Raw genomic sequence first — 11622 nt, forward strand, 5'->3', positions numbered from 1 at the left:
TTGTTCATGGTGCTTAATTATTATTATTGATGCCACTGTAACTTGGCTTTCTAAATTCTTAAAAAAAAATAGAATTGGTGTTTCTGTAATATGTATACCAAATTTGGAACAGAAAATCCATACTGTGATTTATTGGTTGTCATATTTGCAATAATGTTTATTTATTCTATTTATTTTACATAGGAAATGCAATACTTCTATTAAGCCTCAGCATTGAAGCAGTTAATGCATGCTTGCTTTGGATTGTATAAAGCCAGAAATTTATCTGTATCTTAACTAGTAGTTTAAATAAAAATATTTTCAATGGCTGGGAATTGTTACTAGATTTGAATTTGCCTAAAGAGTTGGTTGGATGAAATAAAAAATATTTTAAAATAAGATGATACTATAAAAATATTTCAAATATTTGAAACTTTCTGAGGATTCATGGGCTTTTAAAATTTAAAACATTTAAAACATTAGTATTAATGGGCTTTTTTTTCCTCATTAGGTACCTGCATTATTGCATACTGGCGATATGGTTCATGGCTTGGGGCAATCAGTTGTCCAATCTGTAGACAAACGGTAATGTTTGTATCCAGAAAGCATCATTTATGCTAGTTGATTTTGTAAATTTTTATAATTCTGTATCTACTTTTGAATTGCTTTGATTTTTTTAAAGTTTTTATTTAAATTTCAGTTAGTTAACATGCAGTGTAATATAAGTTTCTGGTGTACAGTGTAGCGAATCAACACTTCCATACAACAGCTGCTGCTCAGCACGCCAAGAACACTCCTTAATCCCCATCACCAGTCTCACCCATCCCCCACTCACCTCCCTCTGGTAACCATCAGTTTGTTCTCTATAATTAAGAGTCTGTTTCTTTCTTTGCCTCTCTCTCTCTGTTTTTCCCCTTGTTTTGTTTCTTAAATTCCACATGAGTGAGATCATAGGGTATTTGTCTTTCTCTGACTGACGTATTTCACTCAGCATAATACTCTAGTTCCATCCATGTCATTGCAAATGGCAAGATTCATTCTTTTTTATGGCTCAGTAATATTCCATCATATATATATACCACATCTTCTTTATCCATTCATCAGTCAGTGGACACTAGGGCTGTTCCATAATTTGGCTATTGTAAATAATGCTGCTAAACATTGGGGCGCTTATATCCCTTTGAATTAGTATTTTTGTATTCTTTGGGTAAATACCTAGTGCAGTTGCTGGATTGTAGGGAAGTTCTGTTTATCCAAAGCTTCTATGATGTTATTTTCCATTATTTTTTTTAATGTCTTAAAGACAGCAAAAAAGGGAAATTCCCTTCCAGATCCTTCAGTTATAGTAAAAAACAACTGGTGAATGAATCCTCCCCCAAATTTTAGTAACTCTTCATTGTAATACCAGCAAAGGAATAACTGAACTAGCTAACAGGCTTAATCAAATATTTCCCCTACATATACTTCTTTTGAAATAAAAAAATATTTTTCCCTTTCAATTTACTTATAATCTGCCCTTCTCCAGTGAAGGTCTAGATAGCTTTATATGATGAATAGTAACTTTTTAAAATGTCTCTTTTAGAGACATATCCATATTACATGATCCAGAACAGATCAGACTATTTTAGTTAATATAGAAGCTACTTCAGGAGAGAGATAAGTTTTTATAAACATGTACTGAAGACTGAAATGTCAGCACAGATTTTCTCAATTTCTTTGACAAACTGGAAAAACAAAATACTGAAAAATTTGAGAAAATGAAGTTCTTAGTTTTTAAATTAGTAAATATAGTACAATAGAACATTCTATCAGTTGTATAGTTTTTTCATAATTTCCTGTATACTTATTTTATTTTTCATTTAAAATAAAAATACCTACCTTTCTAATAATGAGTTATGAACATGTAAAAAGACGGCAGCTCCTTAGGAAATCTTCCAGTGCGCAAAGTGAAATCCAGAAAGGATAGAGAGCTTTCAAATAAAGATGTCAAATTAAACACATACATTTACTTCTGCTCCTCTTTGGAACCCCATTAAAAGAACAGGACATTTTGTAAAGGCATAAACCCACCGAGACCAAAAAATGAAACAAAATGGTAGATGAGGCAACAATTTTTCCAAAATTCTTTGTAAACTATAACAGACATACAGAAAAGCACACAAAACATAGAAGTACTGCTCATTGCTTTATCACAAAGCAACACTTCAGTAATCACCACTCAGATGAAGAAATAGGAACTGGCCAACAGCCCACAGAAGCCTCCTCACGACCAAATCTCCCCCCCCTCCTTCCTCTCCTAGAGGCAACTACTATTTGACTTTTATGATAAGCATTTCCTTGATTTTCTTTATAGGTTTATTACCTTAGCATACACCTCTGAGATTATTGTCTAGTTTTGTCTGATTTTTGGACTTTATGTGAATAAAACCATACAGCATGTATTGTTACACATAGACACACATACCCTTTCAACCTCTGTTCTGGCTATCCATTTACCCCCATCACTGCCTCATTTTTTGGTGTAGAGAGGGAAGTTCAGGGCTTCTTTCCCCCTTGTTTCTACATTCCCAAATTCTGCCTCTTTCACATTTGACTTTGTATCACATGGCAGGAGGAAAATTGGTTGTTTTTCTTTTTTTGTACTGCCTCTCTGGCTGATTTGATTATGTGAAACAAGCCAGTCAACAGTGAAGTTTCTTTGCCAATACTACCTCTCATAATCTTTAGCTATCTGCCAGCAGCACTGTGACTAGGCCATAGGTTTCACATGAAAGAATTAGTTCCACCACCTGTCCCCTCTTCTTGGCTCTAACCATGGCTTTTCATAGGGTGTATATGTATTAGCAGGTGATACACTTTTGACCATCCCACCCATAAATTGCTAGTCTAGAAAGATAGAGATAAAATTGTTTTTATATACTAGCTTTTGGTTCTCTAACTACAGAATAATCCATCCTGGAAGTAGGACAGGTGGTAGGGACCTGTTCCCCACCCTGTTTCCCTGGATATAGTGCCCAGGCTGCGGCTTCTGACTCACATGCTCACCACTTCTCTTCCTGAATGCATACACTAACATACCGGTGGCCCTACCTGCACTTCAAGGGCCAGCTTGTTTCTGGCTTTCTGGGCACCCCAGGCAGAAGTCCTTATAACCCAAGCATCATAATAACCCTCACCACAGCGCCTTATAACAGGTCTGCCTCCCCTTCTGTCTTGGGTGTTGTGGTCAGCAAGGGGCAGGGCTTTGTCTTCAGTTTTGGGGTCTGTGTAGCACTTAGCACAGTGCCTGGCCTGCAGTAAGTGCTCACTTATTCATTTAAAGATACATTTTTATTAGCAAATTTGTGAAGAGAGGCTGTACCTGCTTTCCTACGACCTGCTGCTCTTCATCACTCCTTTGGCTGTTTGGAAAGCATCTGAGTAGTGGGAGGTCCTGGTTTTACAGCTGAACTGAGGAAGGATAAAAACAGCTAGATAATTTAAACCTAAATCTGTCACTGCTCCTTCCCATTTTTATCTCCTTGTACAGTGATCATTTCTATAGGCACTGATATATCTTAAAATGTACTTGTTTTTCAAGATACCATCATTTTCAGGTTACCTCAGTGTGGTCCTGGGACATTTGTGTGTCCTTACCTCTACCAGGGAGGAAACCAGGTTAAAAATATTACGTATCAAGAACTTCCTTTTTTGATGATAGTAGGGATGGGTGCTTGAGAGTGGTTCTCTGCCGTAACTTAATCTCTGTTTTTATGGTTGGTAGCATTCAAAGATATTTCAAATACCAGTGAGGTTGAAGAATAATGATTTTAATCACAAAAGAAATCCCTAATTTTTCACTCTCACAATGATAAGCATATATTTTTATGTTACTTTTCTCCTGAATATTTTCTCATCATTCTTATATCTTCAAATATTTGTTAGCCCAAACAAAGAACTACTGACTTTATCCCTGATGTGAACTGGAAAATATTAGAAACAGTGTTTGGTTGAGGTACCCATTTGATTTTATGGGAATTCAAATTACATTTTGCACTGGATTTTATTACAAGGCAATGATAACTTACTTTCCTCCCCATGTTGCCTTTATTAAAAGAAATGAGTGAAAAAAAAATAAAATGAGTGAAATACAAATTTAGAAGCTTTTCTCATTCTACTAAATAATAACCCAAAATGAAAACAATTAATGCTGCAGAAAGGTATAACAATGTTTGTTTTGTTTTGTTTTGTTTTTTAATATACAGGTGACTTTACTGCTAACAGTATTTGGTGAAAATGACCAATCTCAGGATGTTGTATCATTGCGTCAAGATATTAATGATTATAACCGGAGATTCTCAGGGCAGCCCAGATCTGTAAGTATTGTTATAGCAGGTGCAAAGTTAGAGTATAATGATGCTTCTCTTTGGTAAGGTGAGATTTACCGACAAATATTCTTTGACTATAAAAAATCTCATTGTTTGTGTGTTGGGTAAAGTTTCAACCTACATTGTTGTTGTCAATCACCATTACAGCTTTCCCAAAGACTACAGTTTTCTAGCTTAAAAAAAAAAAAAGCATTATAAAAGTCTTTATGAGAGAGATTTCAGGAAAAAAAAAAAAAGAAAAATTGGAGGGAAATGTAGAACAATTGACTCCTGTGTGAATCTAAAATAGGGATTGTCTAATGAGAAACTTATAACTGAGAACTGGAGAGTTCTATAGTTGTGTTTTCCACTTTTTTATTTACCCTGGCCTCTTTGAAATGTTTCCCTAAGTAAATCTAGGTGTTGGGGAGGTTTTCTGTTATGTCATTTTAGTTACTCAAAAGCATTTGATTTTTAAAGAACACATTAATTTTACAGTTGACCTCCCCCCCACCCCGAAAAGGTGTTTGGTAGATTAAAAACTGTCACATTTTACTGGCTCATTCCAGTTTTTTCAAAATCTAACAAATTCTAGAAGTGTGTGCATGACTAAATATGTACTTCAAAAATCAGTATTGTAAGTACAAATTTATATGGAAAGCCTAGACCTCTGAGCTGTAGAGCATATGTCTAAGTGTTTGCTTACATCTCCACTTGGATGGTCCATAGGCATCTCAAACATGGTATATACGATACTGAGTTGCTTCCCTCCTCAACTCAGTGTATTCTTTTCTCAGTCTTACTCAGCTGTTTTGATTTCTTGCTTTCCCTCATTCCGCTCATCTGATATATAAATAAATGCTATCATTTCTTTTCTCATTTGGGGAGATCCTGTCATTTTTAGCTCATAAAACTGTCCTGTGCCTGTAGCCATCATGCTAGCCTAAGCCACAGTCATCTCTTGCTTAGGATAACTGCAAGTGTCCTCTTCACTTTGACTTTTTTCTCTGCACAGCAGCCTGAGTAATATTTTGAAAACATAAGTAAGACATGATATTCTTGTATTTTAAAACTTCCAATGTGCTTACAAGGCCCTACATGACCTGGGCCCTCCCTCCCAAGTCTCACCCAAAATGCTTCACCTCCATCAGCCGCCTTTCAGTTCTCACATGACCCTTCAGTTGGCAATGCTTGTCCCTCTGCTCTTCTCATGGCTGACTGCTCATCCTTTAGGTCGGTCTTAAATAGACCTTCCTAAGAGAGGCTTTCTCTGATCAACTAAGGTATTCTCTATCATTGTCCTCTGCCCACCGTTCCTTTGTAGCATTTGTCACAAACCATACTGAAATCTTGCTCATTATCTTTCTCTCAGTAGACTAAAAGCCTCATGAGCGCAAGGACTATACTTATATATTCACCGCTATATTCTCATCGCCAGTATCAGTGCCTGGGATACAGTAGGCCCTTAATATTTGTTGAATAAATTAATGAATTATCCTTAAGAATTGATACTGCTACTCTCAGCCAAGAATATAAGCTATTAAAATTAAACACGTGTGTGCTCTTGTGCTTCCTTGCACGTATTTCTTATACTGTGATGTCATGTACATTTAAGGGCATACAGTGTCAACTTGTGGATAACGGGTAAATCTTCTAGATGTTTAAACAAAAAGAAAGCTTAATCCAATCACTGTTGTCCTCCCCAGTTATTTGGGGGCCTCTTCTGCTATTTTTCATCCAGCAATTTTTTTTCTTATATATCCTCCAGTGACATCTGTAGGATGATTCTTTGAAAATCAGCATGTTCCAAAGTCAAGACCTACCACTGAACTTAAAAAAAAAAAATCATTTTAAGATACTCATTCCTGTTTCTAAGTGTGAAACATATCATTGCTCAATTATTAATTTTTGGTAGTTGTCAGATATTTGATGAGTAAGAAGTCCTGGTCTGTGATGAAATTACAGTGTAATAGACACATTTAGCTCTTACTTTGATATTCTGCCTCATCTAAAGTTGGAGTAAGACTGAGATTAATATACAAACATTTCTTAATGACCCATTTCATACTTCTTGTCTACTTATTATAGATTTTGTATAAGTGATACCATATGAGAAGTGAAGAAACAGCTCTGGTAAAGGATAGGAAAGTATTCAAAAGATATACTGGCTGGTTACTAGAATATTTAAAATAGTTTACCATAGTCTTGTGAAAGTTGTGCAGCTGTTTTGCTTTACATGTTAGTTTCTCCCATAGAGAATAGAAAATTAACATAGGAACGGATTCTAAAAAGACCATTTTGGTTTTTTGTGACCAGTTTTCCAAAAAGGATTTACAAGATTATCTGGTCGAGTTTATAAAACTGTTTCCTTATCACTTGCTTAGTTCTTCCCAGTTTTGTCTCCACTTCCCTCTCTACTTATTTGGCACTCATGACCTTGGACATATGGTAATTATACAGATTGTTAATTAGAGCTGAACTGTGCCCAGTGGAATGACCACAGGAAGTGACTTTCTTCCTCTGGCCAGTTTCTCTGTATCTACCAGCCCCTGAGAAACAAGATAGTGAAAGGAGTTATGTTGAGAAGTCATGGTAGTTCACTACGACACAGGACCATATAGTCCAAACAGACTACCCAAAACAAATGCAAAGTTTGCAGGCAGAGGATAAACTAACTTGCTGAAGGTCATACAATATTAGTACTCTTTTGTTAACAGCTTTATTTAGATGTATTTTACACACCATAAAGTGCAGCCTGTTTAAAGTATATAATTCAATGGTCTTTAGTGTATTCAGAGTAAATATAATCCAGTTACTGTCATCATCTAATTTTAGAATATTTTCTTCATCCCAAAAGCTTTGGCATCCCTTCCCACTCTCCCCTTTCCTGTCCCATCCCCCCTACTAATTTACTTTCTGCCTCTATAGATTGGTCTATTCTGGATATTTCATCATTTCATTGAAATGGGATCATATAATATATGGCCTTTTGTCTCTGTCTTATTTCACTTAACATAGTGTTTTCAAGGCTCATCCATGTTGTGATATATACCAGAACTTCAGTGCTTTTTATGGCCAAGTAATATACACATTTTGTTTATCCATTCATCAGTTGATGGACATTTGAATTGTTTATATGTTTTGGCTATTATGAATAATACTTCCATTCATATTTGTGTACCAGTTTTTATGTGGACATATGATTTCATTCCTCTTGGGTATATGCCTCATTGTGGAATTGCTGGATATTATGATAACTGTTTAACATTTAGAACTGCCAAACTGTTTCCTAAGAGGCTGTTCATTCCCACCAATAGTGTGTGAGGGTTCCAATTTCTCTGAATGCCTCAATTTTCAAAAATTTATGTAATTTGTTAACTTTCAGCTATGAAAATTATGCTCATTTATGTAAAAACTAGTAATTGATGCTTTTGTACATATTCAGAAACTGAATCATTTTCATAAAGGTAGAGTCTGGCATTCCAGAAATCTTTGTGGCAATTAGTAATTCACTTAAACTCAAGCTAAGCCAAATAAACATCCTAGGAAGGAGTCCGTTTCATTGCTCTTCCTAGACTGTCAAAGGCATCCAAGTTAATGTGTCTTTAATGTAGACTACTTGTATATTGTCTGGCAATTTATAAAGGTCTTTTGTATACAGTATCTCTTTTAGTTCTTAATAGTCCTTGTGACACATACTTGGTTAGTTGTTGCCCGATCTCAGTTTGGTTAAACTTTCCCCAGGGTCACCTGACCACTCAGAGATTGACTTCGAGTTTAAACCCAGACCCAGCTCGAGCCTCAGGCTCTACTCCTATATACACTTAAGTGCTTCATTTGGTTTAATTTACTAATTCAAATTAGAGAGGACTTGAGTTTTGCCTCACTATATCCTATATTTTAAGTTTGTTGATATTTTAGTTGCCTTTCAGTTATCTGCAGTAAGATCTATTTTATAAGAACCTAGTTATCAAAGATGTTTTTAAATAAAATGCATGACTAGAAAATATGTGAAACTCCTTAATTCATGTTAACTGAGTTTGCACATCATAAGAAAAATATATTATTTTGATATCTGACATGTTAGATGACAAATCATATTTTGTTCTTCCCCCTGCCAGATTATGGAAAGAATTATGGATCTACCCACTTTACTGAGGCATGCATTCAGGGAAATGTTTTCAGTTGGGGGCCTTTTCTGGATGTTCCGCATCAGGATAATACTTTGTTTAATGGGAGCTTTTTTCTATCTTATATCACCCCTGGATTTTGTACCTGAAGCCTTGTTTGGAATTCTAGGCTTTCTAGATGATTTCTTTGTCATCTTCTTGTTGCTCATCTACATCTCTATTATGTATCGCGAAGTGATAACACAGAGACTAAACAGGTGAAAAAATGTGAGTTTACTAAAATCTTTCGGCTAATGTGTGAAACCAGACAGAAGGGCCCATGGCAGTCTACGGCATTGGAATATTATTGTACAAGCTTAAAACCGCTGTATGACAAACATTTGATTTCATTTGGCGAATGCCAGCGAGATATGACTGGAATTTGTACATTACAGGTTCTAATATTAAGGCTAGAATTATAATAATTTACAATTATATCTTAATTCTGTGTTGTCTATAAAGTCTCTGGAAAACATATAGAATTATATAAAAAGGGATGATTTTATATCTTTTTCTTTTTCCAAAAATTACTCAGATTAATTGGATGTATAGTAAGATACTGTTTTATAGTTTATCCCATTTATCCTTCTCAGTGTGTACCTACGTGATAATATATTGCTGTGAGATGCATCTAATTATTTTTGTTACAATAAAATGTTGTACAATATTGGGGGAAAGTCAGTGTGTCTTTTAGTACTAGCTACGTTTTAGGCACTTGCAGCAATTGTGCTTTTCCATCCTGATATAATTCTTTGCTATCAGCTAAAAGTAAAAGAAGGAACTTGGGGTTTATAATTGATTTCATGTTCTGGTTTATAAGACAGTTCTTAATCAATGGAAGAATTAACAAGGTACAAGACATTTATCTGCAGTCGGCACACATGATTTTCTCAGTTGTGACGTTTAAACAAGAGTTTGGGGGTCCTTTTATAGGAATAATATATAAAAGTAACTTGTAAAAGGAAATTTTTTTCAGGAACTTCTGTGATACTGCAAACACATAGTAGTTTGATGCATTTCTGAGGAAAGTAGATTCTTCATGGCAATGAGCATCATAGACCCTGGGAGGGGTATAGGAACGCTATTTAAATTTGACAAGAGAAATTACTGGTGAGCTATACCAAAAGAATGGACAAATTTTGTTTTCTCTTATCAGAAAACTTTTGTAATACTGTCCCTAGATGGCAGCATATAGCCCAGATTCCTCAGGTCTAACAGAATGAGCAAATGTTGTCTGAGGCAATTCAATAAGAAAGTTATCTTTTTTTGATGGCTACAGCGTAATGCTCTCATCTGCAGTTTTCTGTTTTAGAAGAATCAAAACCACAGGTATTATGAAATCCTAACTCCCTCAGCTGGCACTGCTCGTCTCTGAACTGGACAGCAGGGTAATCGATGCCAAGGGGTCCGTGTTGGCTCTGTCACCTTGCAGTCACTGATGGTCATACTGTCCATTCATGTATTAGTGAGCCTTGTTATGTATTGATAGGGAGAGAAAACCCAAATCGATCACGTTCTCTCAAGTTCATCAGATTAGTCCTCAATTAATGAAATGCTGAATGAAGTATCAATAACAGTATTTTCTAATTTGGGTGTAGGACAAAGCTGTTGCTTGTCATAGAGAAAAACAATAATGCTTAAATATAGCACATTATAAGTAAAGCATTTCTCGCATACTTGACATTTTATCCTTAGGACAGTTGTGTGAAGAAGGGGCAAGGCATTGCCTTCCTTTTCATAGAGGAAATCCGTATGTTACAGGTCAGAGTTTGGTCTGAAGCCATGCACAAATACGTGACTGAACAGGTATCTGACCCTTAGTAAGCTCCTTAGTATGGGTTCAATTGATGTGAAGGCTATTTTGAAGAGGGGAAGCAGGAGAGAAACTGGGATCCTTGGGAAGTCTTTCAGAACACACTGGAGTAGCAGCACTTAGGTGATTCTAAGAGGAAAGGTCTAGAAAGATTACATATCAAGACTTCATGAATTCTGATTCTACACTTCCAAATCAAATGTCCAATATGGTGGCATGCTTCATAGAAACATTTCAGCTGCAGTCACCAAGTTGAAAAGCTAATGAGTCGGGACTTTGTTAAACCACCATTTACCAGACTAGAAACAGATTTTTCGCCAATTACAAATTTGGTGTGGGGCTACAGCAATGTCATTTTTTTGAAAGGATTTAATTTTCTCTGCATGTATTCTGCTCCAAGTGTCGTGTTTCTAGTTACAATTTTCCTGTGATATTTGGAATTCCTTCTAAGACTTTCCCAGTAGGAGGTGTATTGTACCAACTTTTGTAACATACAAAAACACTATATAATGTGAAGTCTTATTAAATTGAAAAGAACATATGGACATCTCAGAATTTTAGGCCTGCTTATTATGTCATCTTCACTGATCACTGATAATAAACGTAAAAGGGATCTGAGAAAGTATTTAAAGCAAGTAGAATCGATCAGTGTTTTAAATATCATAGTAATACTCCTATGATTCGGTTAGATAATATAAATCAAAGGAACAATTTGGATTTTTGTAAACTGCAATATGTAACTTTCACGAAAACAGACGGTCCAACCTCAGGAGCAGAAGATAACTTTGGGCAGCTCTTGTGGGGAACAAGATGGTGGAAACAATTATTCTAACTGTCCACTAGAACAGTGGTTTCAGCTACTACAGTCCTCAGCATTTGAGAGCAACAAGGGACGAAAGGACTTTGTCAGTCCCTGTGGCTATGTGGATACAAACCTCAAAGGGCTGTTTCAGTGGACTGGTGGTTTGGTACAAACTTTGTGACTTAGGTTGTTTGAGCAGTTATTCTTTTGAATAAAAACAACATATCTAAAACTAAACTTGTGTTATATTCCTGTTTAATATTGTTTGCTTTAAAATTCAGAACTCCTGAAAATAGTGTTCAAAATAATTATTGCGAAGACTTTCTTTTTCACTAATGGACGTTCATTGTCTCATCACATTTCTAATTAATTATGCTTAGATATTTTTAAACTGAAAAAGTAGAAATGTTTTTGTTTTTGAGGAAAATTATTTAATCTGGGCAGTCTATTCTGGTAATAAAGGTGGAACTGGAATTCAAATTTAGGCTTATACCCTGATTCCCCACCCCTATT

At 35.6% G+C, this 11622-nt stretch overlaps 1 protein-coding gene across 8 annotated transcripts in view; it reads left to right on the forward strand.

The window, feature by feature from the left end:
- RNF170 (ring finger protein 170) overlaps positions 1-11346 on the forward strand; it is a 38870-nt gene extending 27524 nt beyond the window's left edge. For all 8 annotated transcript variants that reach the window (XM_040643206.1, XM_040643205.1, XM_040643204.1 and 5 more), the window contains 3 exons: positions 491-564; positions 4224-4334; positions 8447-11346. In XM_040643206.1, coding sequence (XP_040499140.1) covers positions 491-564; positions 4224-4334; positions 8447-8716 — 455 coding nt within the window. In that variant the 3' untranslated portion in view covers positions 8717-11346. The remainder of the gene's footprint in view (positions 1-490; positions 565-4223; positions 4335-8446) is intronic.
- The last annotated feature ends 276 nt before the right edge of the window (positions 11347-11622 follow it).

This window comes from Ursus maritimus, unplaced genomic scaffold (assembly GCF_017311325.1).
Source record: "Ursus maritimus isolate PB19 unplaced genomic scaffold, ASM1731132v1 scaffold_28, whole genome shotgun sequence".
Taxonomy (NCBI): Eukaryota; Metazoa; Chordata; class Mammalia; order Carnivora; family Ursidae; genus Ursus; species Ursus maritimus.